We start from the raw sequence: 18,113 nt of genomic DNA, 5'->3' as shown, positions 1-18,113 counted from the left end.
TCTATCATTCTTTGTCTCATTGCATGCCTTTTACAAGCTATGCCTGCCCTATCTAAAAAAAAACAGTAATATATTTTACAACAAGAAAAGGCCCTTTAGATACTTCTTTTATTTCACCCATTTCTTAACTTCTCTAACAAAGAAAACCAGATCTGAGTTTCCTGGGAGAGCAAAAACCAAAGCCATGGTGAATTAATAAAAATCATAGAGACTGCTTTTATCTGTGGAAGAGATGTGGATAAAAAAATATTTAAATTATGCTCAAACAAAATTCCATTTTGCAAGGTATCTTTCCATCTCTGAACACTTTCAGCTTTGATTTACCCATCAGCTCAGGACTGCATTCACTTGAGTTAAACTGAGATGGAAAAAAAAAATATGCCTGAACTCAAATGTCAGAAACATTCTACAAAACTGCATCTCAAGATCTTTAATTGTATTTTAAAACATCTGGCTGCTTCTGTAACACCGGAAAGATGCTTTTAATTTAAGCAAAAGACAGGCAAAAACCATATTCCAATAACAATAAAGCTTCCCAGAGAAAACAGGCATAAAGAGCTGACAGAAGCGTAAATTGGTGAAAAATAGCTAAGGGAAATGGATTCTGAGTGAGCAGTATTATATGTGGTATGCCTCCTGCCACTTGCTGGGTCTCATTTAGAATGGGGCTTTAGAAAGACTGTTAGATACAATAATCTATAATAATAAAAGCATAACATGCTAATTAGACTGACGACCTTCCTGATGACCTTCCAGACTAAGCCGTGGCACCGTGGGGGCCAAGGCAGAGGCAGCCACTGCGGCTGTCGGGGCTGAGCCCCTTGCACGAATTTCGTGCACCAGGCCTCTAGTAAGGTAATATAAAAACACACATTTCATAGCTGTTCTAGCAATGCTGTAATGCCAGAATGAGAACATGTGTTTCCCTCCTTAGGGCACCCAGAAATTTATTTCCATACTGCTCATTTCTGTTGGCTCCTTGAAAATTCTCTGCACTCCACAATGTTAAGATAAAGAGAACTTCCTCCCTTTAATGAGTAGAGTCGTGTTTATCATTTCAACAATTTAAATAATAACAACTACATATCAAGCCCTGGACTAATTATACTGTTTTATGATGCCCTGAAGTTTACAGAACACTTTCCCACACAGCCATTCAGTTCTCCCAAAAAGCTGTGGAGTAAATTTCATTAATTATCCTCGTTTTATAGGGGAGAACACTGAATTTCAGAAAGCCTCAGTTGCCGCTGAGACTTTATTCCTTTCCATTTCATTGCTTATTTCCACTCACCTACTGTGAACTTCTCCCAGTTTCACTGAGCTAGGTGAACCGGACTCATTGCACTGGGAGCACTGAGTGAGAGACTGCACCTTCTCTTGCTTATTCCTTGCTATTATTAGAATGCTGTTCTACTTAGTCTGAAGGTCTGTGCTTTTTCAAGTTCTTTTTTTTATATATATATATTTTATTGATTTTTTACAGAGAGGAAGGGAGAGAGATAGAGAGTTAGAAACATCGATGAGAGAGAATCATCGATCAGCTGCCTCCTGCACATCTCCGACTGGGGATATGCCCGCAACCCAGGTACATGCCCTTGACCGGAATCGAACCTGGGACCGCTCAGTCCGCAGGCCGACGCTGTATCCACTGAGCCAAACCGGTTTCGGCCTTTTTCAAGTTCTTAAACCACAATTTGCTAAAAGAATACATAGATTTTAATTAACATGCTACCTCCTGCCCTACTCACTACCTCAAACCACAGGAAGCCATGGACTTTGTCATTATTACCTTTTATTATGCACTAATTACATAAAGACCCTGCCTTCTTCATTCAGTGGAGAAGTCTTTCTTAATCCACTGAATTAATCTTTGACCAAGTTTCCTGGCTTGCAAGAGCTCCTGAAGGAAAGGAGACGTGGCTCTGTTAGGTCACCATGTCCTTCCATTCTGAGGCTCGTGTGGATTGAGTTCCCGATGAGCTAGATTTGTCAGGGATGTGTGGCAGCAGGATAAGTTCAAGGACCTCACGAGGTGATTCCAGCCCCAGTTTCATAATTCCCATTCTATCCAAGCATCTTTTCTATAAGCACCAGCCTAAGGAAGCAGAACTGTAGAGCAAATCTGTACTCCACCCCCAATCTTAGCCTTCCTTTGAATATTCCAATGGATTGGGGGCTGAGGGGTGGAATCCCATTATACTGTGTGACACACACACCTGTGTCACATGCTTTAGCTTACCTTTCATTTCACCCGGAGCTGCAGCAGATGATCATGTTGATAGGTTCACCTGATGTTGACAGCCTGCCATTTCAAGAACATGCCACACATCCTTTTGCGTTCTGTCCCAAATTTATTTAATACCTCCAGAGACTACCTGGCCTTGTTCCAATGGCAAAAGCACAGCCCAGACATGCTGGCGAGTTAATGCCTCCAGGGGCCACCCTCAACCAACTGGAGCCAGAGGTCCGTGAATAAGTGCCCCAGTCCCCAGTCCCTCAGTGGACAATTCTCTATGCTACTCCCAGTGGAATCAAGCTCCCCTTGCACACAGTAGTGATCTTCATAACTCACCTCATGGTGGTTTTCCTTCCTTCCCTGTCTTGTAGCCCCAGTCCTTTGCTTCTGCTCCCTGGGAACACCTCCCACATAAATTGCCTGCACATGAATCATAGCTTTGGGTTCTGCTTCTCAAGGTAACAATTTATAGACAAGGGTCCTAGAATTCCAAGCCTAATCATCTCCTCTTACAAGTGCTGGTTAATGGAAATGCAGATTCCAGAGTCAGTTCTCTAGACTCTTTCGACCGCCCTAAATGAAAATGAGAAGACAAAGCCCTTTCAAGTCCATGCTAGACTTTGGGCCTTTGCTATTTCCTCCACCTAGAATGTCCTCTTTGGCTTGTCTTTTGGTCTCAGCTTGTTAACTCCCGGAACCCTTCTCTGACCACACCATTTAGAGCAGCCCCATTCTTCGAGTTACTATGACATCAACCTGGTTTGTTATTTTCATAGCTCTTACCATTCTCCAATATAATCTTGTTTATTTATTTGCATGTTTCCTGTGAGTCTTCTCTCCACTAGGAGCTTGCCTGTCTTGTTTCCTGCTTTATTACAATGCCCAGTATACAGTCAGTGCTCAATGTTCAGAGGGAAGAAATCCATGTGTTGTACCATAAACTTCACTTGCCCTGATTATAACAACATGACCGCTGTTTTTGAGTACACAGACCATTGGAAAAGAGTTTAGCTCTCCAGCTAGTTGAGCCCATGAGTTTAACACTTCTGAATCTCCGGTCTATCTCAAGATTCAAGAATGATAAGTTAGGGGCCACAATCTTTTCCCTGGTGCTCTGTATCCTAAGCTCAGGGTGGAAACATAGAATGCATCAGTGCCATCAGGACACAAAAGAAGTAAGCAGGAGGAATAGAGGAATCAAAATGCAAGTCTTCACCCCTTACTTTGGCAAACCGTAGCTCAGGTATACCATATAGAGTGGAGTGAGACTGAGGCCCTGGGGCAAAGAGATGTGGTAAAAAAAAAAAAAAAAAAAAAAAAAATGCTTCGATCTGGCTCGAGATCATAACAAGGAAAAGGAAAGGGAGTCCAAATAGTCATACATGGTTCAGATTAGTTTACCAGGGGAGGGGACGATTTGAAGATTTGAAGAAGCTGCTCTAGCCGGGAATAACAGCTATGCATTGCAGCTTATGCATCTTGTGCTATTTAGTCTCAGAAACCTTGAATGAAGTGTTAGGAAAGTGGATGGGAGAAAGAACAGCACTGACAGCAAGAGTCACAGTGCTTCCTCAGCAAGCACTTTCAGATGCTTCTAACTTGACCGCTCCTTCACCTCTGTTTTTCTGTCTCCTCACATCTTTCCACCTCATGGCTGCGGAGGTCAACCTTCAACCTGATGTGCTTGCTTGGAGAGCTTAACATGCAATCATAATTCAGAACAGAAAGCGGCGTTTTTATGTGGAAAAAAAACCTTAAGTGGAATTCTCCTTAGTCTATGACATGTAGCTATCATCTTAATTATTCTGTGCATTCTGACTGGTAGAGCAAAAATTATAAAAATGTCTATACATCGATTATTTTAAGGATTTTTAGGATAGGCCAGAAGCAAATGGTCAAGTTGCTGGACATGGAAGTAGTGCCTGTTGGCTTTGAATGCATCCTCCACAGGATGAAGAAAAGACAAAAAAAAGGAAAGAAGATGCAGCAAGTATGTCCAAGAACTGGTATTTCATAAATAATGACTGGTCTCTCTGAGTTACCAATAAAAATCTCTTATTTTCCTTAACCTTCTTTCCCCTTTCCTTCTATTATTTACTAGAGGCCCGGTGCACGAAATTTATGCACAGATGGGGGGGGGGGTCCCTCAGCCCGGCCTGCATCCTCTCCAATCCAGGACCCCTCGGGGGATGTCTAACTGCCGGGTTAGGCCTGGATCAGGCCTAAACTGGCAGTCAGACATCCCTCTCACAATCTGGGACCACTGGCTCCTAACCGCTCACCTGCCTGCCTGCCTGATCGCCCCTAACCACTCTGCCTTCCTGCCTGATTGCCCCTAACCCTTCTGCCTGCCTGCCTGATCACCCCTAACCCCTCTGACTGCTGGCCTGATCACCCCTAACCTCTCTGCCTGCCGGCCTGATCGCCCCTTACTGCCCTCCCCTGCCAGCCTGATCGCCCCTAACTGCCCTCCCCTGCTGGCTTGATCTCCCCTAACTGATCTCCCCTGCCAGTCTGATCGTCCCTAACCGCCTCTGCCTCGGCCCCCACCTGCCACTGTGGCTTCATCTAGAAGGAGGACCAGATGACTGGAAGATGCCCAGTCGACCCTGTCTAATTAGCATATTACCCTTTTATTAGTATAGATGACTTGATTCTTATTTATCAAGTACATTCTAAAATTAATAAAACATTGTCACTGCCCTTAAATACTCTTATACTGTATGGGGGCAGGTAGGCATGCAAATAGGTAAGATAAATAATGACCTCTTCTTGGAAAGGACCTGATAAGCCATTATACACAAAGGTGGTAATAGCATAAGCTATTAACATCGCCCAGGGATGTCTGCAAATAGGGGATCATGCCTTCAAACACTGACTTTTGTGGAATTTCAAGCATTTGCATTTTCACTACCATCTGCCATGGTCCATTTATTAATGTAGGGTGAATAGCTGGGAACATCCAAGCTGTCTTAGCAGGGCTTCTATACAAAAAGGAATTATTTTAAAAGTGGCACAAAGCTTCCCTGCCCCACCCCAAATTTACCCCTGCTGACTCTGCTGATAGTCCCAATTAAAATTCTTTATAATGAGACTTTTTCATAAATGCATAAAGTAGAGCAATATATCATTTTATGGTACCATCTAGTTACAGATCTACTGGAAACAACTTAGTACAATTTGTCCTCAAGCCAGTTTAAATGACTAATCCTGGCACTATGCCATATATCCCCCAACACCGGAAGGATGGTGGGTAGCAAGCCTACCACAGAACTATAACTTAAGTAAGCTCAGCCTTTAATAGGTATAATATTAAACCACAACAATCATGACTTCATACTTTAGTACATGCTGTAATAAGATCAGACTCAGCCCTAGAGCAGGAATTCGTTTCTACTCCCAGCTCTGTTAATCATCTAGCCTTGCGGCCTTGGACAAGTCACAAAGCTCTCTGGGCCTTGCTGTCCTCATCTATAAAAGAGAAGACCACTTGATTCAATGAATCCAAGGTTCTATCTACTTCTAACTTTGATTAGTAGCTAACGCTTACTGAGTACTCAGAAGGAACAAAAATCCTTTCTGGACTCTATCTGGCACTCATCATCTAAGCTTTGTTCTCATGCATTTCCAAATTGTAGCCTGTTTTATATAGATTTCAATGAACTTAACAACTTACCAAATAAATTGTCAGAAAGAGAAAATTCATCCGCAGCAGGTAAGTGGGAGTGTTGGATGAGATTCATTTTTGATCCAATCCAAACTTTTCTACTTGAGAATGCACCTTTGTTATTGTGGTCTTCAAAAAAACACCCTGAAATGCAAATAAATAAATAACGAGTTTGAGGAAGAAGGTAGGAGATGGTTGAGAGAGAGAGGGAGGGAGAGTTCATGCTAATTTACAAAACAGTAATTGGCTCCTTTTTGACATTTTGCCAAGGCCTTTCTTTATGTATTTGTTCTCAATATTTATCATTTTTACACCTAAGTTGGACTTATAAGTGTAGAGATACTCTCCAATTTACCTGGGAAAACACCATATATTTTCACTTAAATATCAACACTTGGGAGATTTGGGCAAAGCATGATGATATTTTGGTTGTGTTTTTTTCTTTTACATACAAAAAAATCCCACCAAAAAACACAAATATAAAAGCCTTGATTTAAAATGGGATGTATCCATGATGTATTATCTTAAATTTTATTCTAAAGTTGAACAGGTCTTTGCACAAACACAAAAGTACTTTAAGACCCCTTTCTACTGGAATATTCTTAAGTTGAGTAGGCACTATGTCAGCAAATCAAAAATTTAGAAAGGATTCCCCCAAGATCTTTATCTTTGCCTCTTAGAGAAAATTTAAGGGATTTGCATTTTCACTCTCATGATCTACCTTGGCCATATATTATCTGGGATTAAAAAAAAGTTATGATAAGCAGAAAAGTTATGGTAAATCTCACCAAAATGTCTGAAGTTTCATCCTGGGGAGTGGTCCAGAACTCATCCCAGAACCCAAGAGAAGCAGTGTTCACTTTTAGTTTTATCTCCAGGTCTTCTTTCCTTCCTTACTTCCTTCCTTTATTCCTCCCAATATGTCTTCTACCTCCCTGAAGAAGAAATGTGAAAGGTCAAATAATGAAAAGGTGTGTTATCAGAACCTCTTTTCTAAGGCTGTTTTCTGAGGGCGATTTTTAAACCTTTTTATCCTGTCTCCACAAAATAATTGCTTTGTTTACAAATAATAACTATTTATATTTTCTACTCTGGAAGAGAACCTAGGGTTATTTTTTAGACTAATATTTATTTCATTAGAACTTTCCTATTATTCATATTTCTTTCTCTCTCACTCAGCAAAATGGTCTCGTTCAAGCAGAAGTGGGTAGCAGATGCATGTGGCTGCTGGTAAGACAGTCCACCAGACAATGTTTGCTGTATTTATTCATTTACTCATGCTTTCAAAATACATTTGTTGGGGACTTATTCTGCACTAAATTCTGTGCTGAATCTTTGGAAATAAAATGATGAAAGGAACACAAGCATCCATGATCTATGACATCAAACTTAATGAATAGAGAGATTAAAAAATAATTCCACAAATATACTGATAATTGCATATTGTATTCAAAGCTGATGATGAAGGCAAAGATGAGGATGCTCTAATAGAGAGGTAGGTGTGAAAAGGAGTCCAGATGGGGAAGCAGTTGAGGGAGGATGTAATTTCAAGGATAGTTTTTATTTTTTCCAATTATAGTTTACAATCAACATTATTTTGTATTAGTTTCAGCTGTATAGCAAAGTGACATATATTTAAACAATCATATACTTTACAAATTATTTCCCCTGATATTTCTATTACCCACCTGGCATCATACATAGTTATTACAATATTATTGACTATATTCCTTATACTGTCCTTTACATCCCCCTAACTATTTTGTCAGGTACCAATCTGTACTTCTCAATTCCTTCACCTTTCTTACCAAGTTCCCCAACACCCCTCCTCTCTGGCTACCATCAGTCTATTCTCTGTATCTATGAATTTGTTTCTGTTTTGTTTGTTCATTCACGTTGAAGAACCCGTATTTTTAATGACAACATTAAACCACCTAATTAATCATTTGTAAGATCTACTCTACTTGCAGACATTCCATTATGATAGGCAATACTAGGGCACATCTGAATTGATGAAAAGACACCAGAGAGGTTGAAGAATTTAGTAAGAGACAGACAGACACACACGTGCGCATGCACACACACACACACACACACACACACACACACACACTGTGAAAGGATACAGACTGTATCTACTGTGGGAATGCAGACATATCTGGGTCCATCTGGTGAACCAATGGCATGGTCCTACCAAAGTCTACTTTCCAGTAAGCCAAAGGATTTGTTGGGAGAAAACTCATTCTAAAGTCAGAGGGAGCCAGGAACAAGGACTCTTGCCCCAAAGCAAAGCCACAGTCATTAGGCGAATGTGTAATTTTCAATGTAACACAGTATTTGACCAACCTATACTAGATTTAAGAGGCCGTCCTGACACCCTAGTGTAAAAAGGGAGAAAATTATAAATAAATTGAAGCTTGGAAACCTTGAGCTATAAGGTAGACCTTTCTAACAGAACATAATAAGTAGGAGAGAACTCATTTCAACTCCACCCTCACGCTCAAACAACTCTGCCACATATCACAGTGGAACTTTGACCCCAACAGGACTCAGGGCCATTCTGGGCAATTGTGAAAGAGCAGCTGAGGTATCACCATAACCCATGGAGAATGCCCAGCAGAGTTGCTGTGACCACTGGTTGGTACTGGTCTCTCCAATGAACACAGAAATAGTAGAAGATGTGGTCAGAACAGACTTGATTATGAACAAACATAAAGAGACCCCAAGGCCTCCCTGAAATACTTGGGGACAGGAGGACTCTGGTAGGGAGCCAAAGGTCCTGAAGAATAAGCCAGTAAAAGTTGAGTTGTTGCTATTAATGGGACCTCATTCACACTCACAAGCTATTTGAGGACTTGGGAAATTCCAGTTTTAATCTGTATATATAAATTGTTATGTATACATTCAATGTGTATACATTATATACATGAATTATGTATAAATATATATATGTGTGTGTATATATATATATCTGCATATTGTATAATAAATGGATTGAAAAGTCCCTCAAAATTCATACAACTGTTGTTCTAGATTGAGTTTCTTTTATTTTTAGGAAATTCCAGTTTTCCATAAAAGTTTCCAGGAACCTACAAAGTACAGAGTCAGGAATTTTCCCTAATATTCAATCCAAACTTATACTCTGTAATTTAAGACCCAGTTGCTCTGGTCTTTAAAAAACAGATTTCAGCTCTCTGACGCTTACATTAGGCTTCCCTCCATGCTAACTTTTTCTCATATTTGCCTTCAGAACCTTCAGTCATGTTCATCAAGCTCCCCATACTTCTGTAGCACATCACAGCTCTCTGATAGTTCCCAGGTACCATCATCTTCATTTTGCACCAAAATCTTGTATTTTCCTTCATGTGTTCATATCAACTTGGCACCTTCCATTCAAGTGCCTGGCACACAGTAGGCCCTCAAGAAATATAGGCTCAATTAAATGATTTGTATTAATTGTTTTTCTTGCTTAGTTCCACCAAATTCCCTGACATTTGGTATGCTGATCCTGAATAAATGGTACAAGATAAGGATTTCATTCTCTTATTGCACAATGGACAGAATTTATCACTCTTACCCAAATGAAAGTCCAATTCCACTAATTCTGTATCATTTGCGTTATTCCCGCTAACTGGAGACCCACTATGTGGGTGTCCCTGAAGAGCTAACAACAGTGCCCTCAGAATCCAGACAGTTGGCAGAGTCTGCCCAAATCAATATTGTTGGGTTTATGATTCCAGAAGGGGTTTAAAGAAAAGGAACTCTCGAATTTTTAAAATGGCAACACAAGCACATAGTAAGCAATTCAAATAGTACACAGAAAAAAATAAGTCTTTTTTCCAGTTCTGTCACTCATTTTCCTTACCAAATACAACTACTATAGTCAGTTTCTTGTGCATTCTCCCAGTTACTATGCCCACTCATAGCATAAAGGGCCCTTAAACACTGTGCCTTAAACTGGGGTTTGGCAAACTATTGCCTGCAGGCCAAAGCTGGGCCTGTTCTTGTACAGCCTTCGAGCTAACAATGGTTTTAAATTTTCAAACAGTTTAAAAAATTAAAAGAAGGATATTTCATGACACATGAAATTCATTTTTAAGTATTCATAAATAAAGTTTTATTGGCATACAGCAACATCCATTTGTTTATGGATTATCTAGGTTTCTTTCTCCCTACAATGGCAGAGTTAAGTAGTTGCAACAAACACTCCATGGCCCACAGGGCCAAAAACATTTACTCACTAGCCTTTTACAAGAAAATTTTGTTAATCTCTGCCTAAACAAATCACAGAAGAATTTTTTTTTAATCCAGTAATATTACAGGTAAACTATGAATAAATATAATGAATACCCTCATTTTCAACAATCTTGTCTAATTTTCTAGGTGAAAAATCCTATCTCACTGTATTAAATTACATTTCTTTGATTATCTGTGAAATTGGAAAATTTTTACATCTCTATTGCCTATATGTGGCCATTACTTTCAATTTTCTGTTTATACCCTTTTTATGCCATTTTTTCTATAAAGTGTTCATCTTTTTTTATTCATTTACAACTGTAAACCTACTTTGCCCCATGCTATATGTGAAAAGCTTCCTCATCTGTAAAGATATGTAAGTCGATACAGGGATTCTTTCTTACACACTCTTACACATACAAATTTTTAAGACTTTGAAGAGAAAGTAATTTCTTCCCATAAGATATTTGGGGACCCTACCTGTGTTCAATGAAGGGCTACTGGAAATTTTGAATGACATAATGAAATCTGTCTTCAAGAAGATCACGCTATTGAAAAAGTGGGACAGAGAAAGTAAGCAGTAAAGGAAGGAGGAAAATTCAGGAAATCTGTTGCTAACATGAGATGATCGGTGCATACCATGGCGGTATCTGCAGAAATGGGAAGGGAGGGACTTGAGTCTAGTGTACAGAAAGGAGAAAGGAAAGGAAAAAGCCTGGAGATACCAAGGTTAAGCCTTAAGTATTGGTGGAAGGGACAAAATGTTTATTTTACTTTATGTTTATTTGTATGATCTGTAGCCTAAGCCTTCATTTAAGGACCCAGCAGTAATTTCAGAAATGGTATGTGCTGTTTGTTTTGAATGTGATAAGACAACGAGTGACTGGTAGCTTAGACTCCCACTTTCTGGTTATCACTTTCGACTTGTTTAGACACTGTGTGTCACAGGAAGTTCATGGTGTATAGAGCTCCTCTGATTTATCAGAAACCATTTGCAAATAGAGACCTCGGAAACACCCTGTTCCAATTAAATAGCTTTGACTCTGACTTAGAAGAATCTCAGCTCCCAGAAGATAAAGATGAAAATTGTTTACATGTGCTGCTACCTACAAACTCATCACATCCAAAAGGAACCATCCTTGGTGGCATTTTTCTTGGATGAAACCATTTGTTGATGACAGAGCACACATTCTGTTGAACATCTATGTCATCTATTCCTAAAGGGCAGGGAAAAAGTGAGCTTTTTCTAGCCATCAACATTTTGTGCCCAGGGAAAGCCCTGGATTCAGCCCAAAGGCCAGAAGAATGTTCTTAAGGGGAAAGAAAAAATCATGATCTCTTCAAGCAGCTTAGTGGAAAAGTCAGCTAATGAAAACCCAATTAGAATAGTGTGGCGTTTGAAAGAGGTAGCACAAATCCCTTCAGGAGACCAGCAAGAACAGTTATTCACTGAACCTTCATTCATTCTCTTCTATGTATCAGGCTTCGATGGAGGTCTTGAAAACAGAGTGGTGAATGAGGTAGGGAAAAAAAAATCCCTATCTTCATGGGGCTTACATTCTAGTGGGAGAGATACACAATTTGCAAGTAAACATGTAAGATTTCCCATGGTGATAATCTATATATATAAAAGCCTAAGTGACCATTACGACTGAATGACCAGAACGACCAGTGGAACAGTCGTTATGACATGCACTGACCTCCAGGGGGCAGACCCTCAATGCAGGAGCTGCCCCTTGGTGGTCAGTGCGCTCCCACAGCCAACATTCTGCAGCCCCCTCCCCCCTTCAACTAACCTCCCATGGCCCCCATTGGGACTGGGCGAGACAGATCCAACCAGCCAGATCTCTGGCCAGGCCAAGGAACCCCACCGTGCACGAATTTGTGCACCAGGCCTCTAGTAAGAAAATAAATATGATAAGGGATAGAGTGGTGTGGTTGGAGAGGGTGATCTGGGAAGAGCTCTCTGCAGAGCGGACTTCTGAACTGAGATGTGGAGGATAAGAAGGAATAAGCCACATCAAAGAAAAGTCCAGGCAGAGTGTCAGCAAGTGTTAAGGGCCAGGGCTTGGTGTGCAGGAGAGACAGCAAAAGCCCAGTGAGGCTGGAAATGAGTGAGGAAGGGAGAGTGCAAGAGATCAGGTCTAAGAGTAGGTGGCTCTCATATGGCCTGCCGGCCAGGGTAGAGATTTTGGATTTATTCTAAATGAAAGTCATTGGTGGGTTTTAAGCAGGGATGTGACTAGGAGAATGAAGAAAGTCTCCCTGGAGGTGGAAGGCTGATTCTTAAATTTCATCTTGAAGGAGCAGGCATTAGGCTAGGCAAAGTCATGTAGTGGGGAAGACATAGGAAGGGAAAATAGCATTCTGAGCAACCATAAATCACTCTCAATGCTGAACTAGTGAATTCAGCTCGAGCCGTGGAGAGAAAGATGGCCTATTCAAGAAACAGTGCCAGGAAAATTGGCTATTCCTTTGGTGGGGTGAGATGGAATAGAGATTTCTATCTTGCATTATTCTTGAAAATAAGTCAGGTGAATGAAAGACATTAAGATTATGAAATTATTAAGAAAAATATAGGGGAATACATTTATGGTCTTTATGAGTTTAGGGATCTCTCCTTTTCTTTGAACTAGTGACATTACTAAACAAAACATAAATTAAAATGAATAATTTGACTACATTAAAATCAAGAGGACAGAAATCAAGACACCATAAACAAAGCTAAATATCTGAAACAAACTGGAAGGAAATGTTTACAACATAAATAACAGCAAAAATTAGTACAAACAATACATAAATAACTTATATAAATAAAAACAGAAAGGATAAACAATCCAGGGCAGAAATTGGCAAAGGCTGTAAAGAGGAAATTTACCAAAAGGGAAATACAAGTGGCCAATAAGCATGCAAAACGTCTGGAACTGATTAATAATTAGAAAAATGCAAATTCGTGTAACTGGCTGCCATTTCCACCTATCAGATTATCAAACCTTTTTAATTGTGATAAATTTAAAAGTTGGTGTGAACATATAGAAATATACATTTTCATATATTGCCAGTCGGGGCATAGTTTTTAATCTTTTGCTGGTTTTTAGCACTGTACATTAAAATAAAATGCAATTCTAATTCTTAGGTATCTTCCCTGGGAAATCTTTGCACATGTGCACAAGGATGTTCACTGCAGCATAGTTTCTTATGGAGAAAAGGTGGAAACCACCTAATGACCATCAACAGTGAAATGGCTAAATGCACTGTGCTCAATCAATAGTTCCAAATATTAGGCTGCAGTTGAAAAAACTGAGGAGGTTTTATATGTGTTAACATTGAAAGAGGAAAGTAGAGGAGAGTAGCTTTGGGGAAAGGAAAGAGAGATTTTAGACTAAGTCATAAGGTGGTGTTTTTTTATGAGATTAATTCATTGAGGATATCATTCCCTATTCTCCATTTGGCCATTTATATCACTGGATGTCATAAGCAGGCACATTTAAATTCTCTGGGAGAGAGGGGTGTTTTTTATAACCCTTGTCCCCACAAATGCACAACCTCTCCCACCATCCACATCCATTGGATTTGTGCATTTGTTACACCTGATGAACCTGTGTTGACACATCTATCACCCAAAGTTTATAGTTTACATCAAGGTTCATTCAAGCTTGGTGATGTATATTCTATGGGTTTTCCATAATAGTATCATACAGAATAGTTTCACTGCCCTCAAAATCCTCTGTAAAATGCATGTATTTTTTAATACAGTATCAAAGGGCTCCTGGCCCCTTGAAGCCCAGTCATGGCCTCAGATTCAAAATCTGGGCTGCAAGAGAATAAGGATCTCCACACCACCCCTTTTTCACATTACTCTATCCTTCCCTCTTAACACTGGGCCACAACCAGCGTTTGCTCCTTAAGTGACAGGCTGGGGCAGACTTGGCATCCACAGTGAGAACTTGGGTAGCTCTCTAGGGAGTGGCAGTAGACAGTTCCCTGCTTGGTCAGAGAAGATGTGAGCCCCCAGGCCAGAGGGCTTTTCTCTGCTCAGCAAGACCATCTTCTCCACAGACCAGTGTCTTCCAGGGAACCCTGTTACACAGTCTGCCAGACTTGAAACTGCAAAGCTCTATTTCCCCTTTGCTTTGAACTAGTGACATTAATTAAAGTATAAATATCTAAGTTATCTCAGGATCACCAGGACCAGGAAAAGGACTTCTAAATCTATTTAAAAATGGGAACCCAAATCTCAAAGTTCTATTAGAATTTTTATCTTAAAAAAATGAAGATTAATAAAAATTTATTTTTTATTCCTACATATCATTTTTAGTCACCAGAAGTCTATTCTAATTCTTAGACCTAAGAATATGCTGACCAGGCTCTCTTGTCCTTGGCAAGTATTTTTTCTTGGGCAATAGTTTATTTCCTGGGAAATATTTTCCTTCACAATCAGGTTGCATTACATTAGCGTTGTACTGACACAAATTTACAAAGAGGAGAGAAAGAATAAGCAGACGTTCCTTTATTGCCAAAACTGGGAAGGGGCAAACGGAGGAGGAGATACCTCACTGTGGAGGGCAAAGAGGTTAGGAGATACAGACAGAAGAGGGAGCGGGGAGAGAAGGGAGGAGGATGGATATTTTTATATACAGTGATTTTGTCTCCCCCATGCAGTTTGGTGACTAAGGACTCTCATATAGTGTTGCCTTATAGCTACATCTCCACTGACAGAAAATATAGGGGCAGTAAAAAATACTGGGGAAGAAAAAAAATTGTCTCTATTTCTTTTTGCCCCTTCGTGATCTACGCTGCTGCGATTTAAGAGAAAAATGAGACTGAGCAAAATGAAGAGAAAGCACTCCCTCCCAAGAAAAGAACATATTTGCCTGGCTGATGCAGCTCAGTGGTTGAGCACTGACCTATGAACCAGAAGGTCACAGTTTGATTCCCAGTCAGGGCATACTCCTGGATTGCAGGCTTGATCCCCAGTATGGAGCATGCAGGAGGCAGCCGGTCAATAATTCTCTCTCAACATTGATGTTTCTATCTCTCTCTCTCCTTCCCTTCCTCTCTGAAATCAAGACATATATATATAAAATCTTTACTCTTTCCTTTATCTCCCCATGTAATGACAACATGAGCTTTTTGTATTCTCGCAGCATTCATAATCCACAGGCTCTGTGACCCATAGCAGTTCTGAGCTCCTCTCAGACATCCCTAATCACACCACCATGGCAAGTTCTTGCAGTCTTTCATTAAAATGCTGATAACTGAAGTCTCCCATCAGCTCTCCTGGATCGACCTCTGGGTTAAAGCAAATAGTGCTGAAAACCCTCCACTTCCCCTGCTCATGGTACAATCATTAGAAAATGCCCTACGAATATTCAAAGTTGTACTGGGGCTTAACCATTTACCCCTGTTACGCTGAATTATTCGCAGGCAGGTCAACTTGATCTGCTATCATCCCAGATTCCAAGTTTTCCCAGCCCCCAATAATATCAGAGCAGCAACAAAAAGACTTTGGAGCCAGAAAGACCCGCCCTCATCTTCAGATCCCGCTTGTCCTAACGGTGTGACCAGGGACAGGTTATTTGTCCTCTTTGAGCCTCAGTTTCCTCATCTGTACTATGAGTATAAGAAAAACTTCCATGCGGTGCTATTGTGAGAAGGAAACGAGCAATTTTGGTAAAGCTTGTGACCTGTCGGTAGACACTGAATCAGAGTGAGCTGCGCCACACACTCATGTGCACACATTTCTTTTCCTTCCCACGATCTCAGGGGCTCACAGCTAGTGGGTGTGCCATCACAACTGGCCAGATTTGGGAAACGTGGAAAGAAGAAGAAGAACAAGGATGACATTACTTTCCCTCTCCAACCGGGGGGACAGGGCAGAGGTGCGTGATGGAAAATGCCCAGGCAAGTCCTGAGGAAGGGTCTCAGGACAAGAGAGTGTCATCCCTGGCCCGCTCTCTCTCAGCTGACTCGGAGTTGCATCAGCCATATTGCAACATTCTCAGCAAAACAGAAAAGTCCACGGTGCACATGGCACAGGTCCATGATTTGGAGGGTGGGGGGCGACTCAAAGACGAAGGTGTCTGTGACAGCTAGAAACCCAGCGATCGTTCCCCAACATCTTTCTCTATCCCTCTTGAAGGTAGACCCAAGGTGGCCCTAGGGCAAAATCAGATTTCTTGAGAGCTAGATGTGCTTCTCAGAGAAAGAATCCAAAGTGAGTCATGTACATGCCCTCCAGCCCCCTCGCTTCTAAAGAGAAACTCCATTGGGAGAAATGATCTAGGCTCACCTCATCATTGCTAATTCCCTCCGGCAGTAAGCCGACAAGGAGAGGCCTTATCTGTAGATTCAGACCTGGACAATTTTAATAATAAAGTTCTTCCTAACGTTCTCCACCTTCTTAAAATATTTCCATCTGCTATTCATAGGAGAAATGAAAAGCAATAGAAGTGTGTACAAGGAAGGTCAAAAGAGAAAGCCTTTTAAACCCGCTCTTCTAGGAAAAACTTTTATTTCAATTGAGCGTAGCTTAAACACTGTCCTATGCCTACTTTCCAAGTGATTAGCAATATTCACACCAAGATTTGATAAATCACCAAAATAGAGCACACTATACAAGGCACATTATCTATGGAAACAGAACAGAGACGTTTCCAAAATGTACTGTCCCCAGGGATTCTGCTGGGCGACCACATGTTAGAAGATATTTCTAAATAATTGTTCAAAAAGGTCAACAACTTAGGTTTCAGTTAGGTCAGGTTAGGCCCATTAAGCTTCTTTTTGATTGCTTTTCAGAATTTCTTTTTCTTTGTAATTTTCAGGATTTTCTATCAAATTCTACTAACCTAGCATTTCTTTGTTGACCAAATTTCCTGATGTTAAAGAGAAACTTTTAAGGACAACCGCCCCTCGGTGGCGTTGAGATGGAATTAGGTACTCACTCGATTGTCTCAGGTTGGAGCTGAACTTTCAAGGCCTTGGGAGCATTCCGAGTCCAGTCTTCCTCTCCAAATCCCAGCAATTTTTCTACCAATGCTCAGGATCTGAGTTTGCGTTGGTGTGAATCCAGGAGACAGCGGAGTGAAGAGGAGGAGGGAGTTCTAGCAAAAGCTGTGGGTGACCACGGGCCTCCCAGCCCAGCAGCATCTCTTCCTTGGCTCCGTGCCTCCGGACACAGATTAGTCATTAACAATCCTTTCCCTGCTGAATGATATAAACACAGAAAGGGAGAGCCTCGAGATTCCCAGGCCCAACTCCAGAGCCCCAGAGCAGGGGAGGTGACACCGCCCAGGAGCCTGAAGCTTGTCTTTCAAAACACGTCTCCTGGGGCTGCTTTTTGGGGTTCAGAGTCCCCAGATTTCCGTGCACTTCACCTAAAAGCAAGCTGTCCTCTTCCCTCTCTCCAATTTAATAGTTTCACCACCACCCAGTTACTGAAGTTAGAAACCCTGAGCCTTCTCAGCCCTTCCCTCTCTCAGGCGTCCTATGTCAAATAATAACAGATTCCTGTGGACTCTATCTTTGGAATGTTTCTTACTTCCATCCCACCCTTTTCCTCTGCTATTTTCCTCCTGGGCCCATCACAGCTTCCTCTCTTAAGGAAAACATTGGAGCATAACTCTTTTCTCTTCTTTCCTTTCTTTTTTTCCTCTCTCTTTTTCAAATTGCATAGCAGCATAAAGGTCAGATGCCTACTCGTTTGTCACAACCTTCGGCAAGTCACTTAGCTTCTCTGAGTCCCAGTTTTCTCATCTGGGAGATGGAGGTGGAGTAACTATCCCATGGGCTCTGGGAGAAGTGCATGCATAGCTAAACATGTGTAAATGTCTAGAAAACTGCCTGGCATTTAGCAAGCACCCAATAAAGTTTAGCCATTATGATTCCTTTCCCTGAACAAATATTGATTGTCTGTGCACTATGTACTCGGCACCTTGCTAGATGGTCTGCCAATCAAAACTCCCCAAAGGGTTC

At 41.0% G+C, this 18,113-nt stretch overlaps 1 protein-coding gene across 1 annotated transcript in view; it reads right to left on the bottom strand.

The window, feature by feature from the left end:
- The window catches only part of NR1H4 (nuclear receptor subfamily 1 group H member 4), a 66,522-nt gene extending 49,062 nt beyond the window's left edge, over positions 1-17,460 (bottom strand). Inside the window, exons 1-3 of the mRNA XM_036301646.1 lie at positions 17,084-17,460; positions 6,692-6,838; positions 5,913-6,047 (exon numbers count right to left, since the gene is read on the bottom strand). Coding sequence (XP_036157539.1) covers positions 5,913-5,979 — 67 coding nt within the window. The 5' untranslated portion in view covers positions 5,980-6,047; positions 6,692-6,838; positions 17,084-17,460. The remainder of the gene's footprint in view (positions 1-5,912; positions 6,048-6,691; positions 6,839-17,083) is intronic.
- Positions 17,461-18,113: the final 653 nt, after the last annotated feature.

The sequence above is a fragment of the Myotis myotis genome, unplaced genomic scaffold (assembly GCF_014108235.1).
Source record: "Myotis myotis isolate mMyoMyo1 unplaced genomic scaffold, mMyoMyo1.p scaffold_m19_p_3, whole genome shotgun sequence".
Lineage (NCBI taxonomy): Eukaryota > Metazoa > Chordata > Mammalia > Chiroptera > Vespertilionidae > Myotis > Myotis myotis.
Note: the sequence above shows the minus strand (reverse complement) of the source record. Positions and strands in the feature narration are given on the sequence as shown.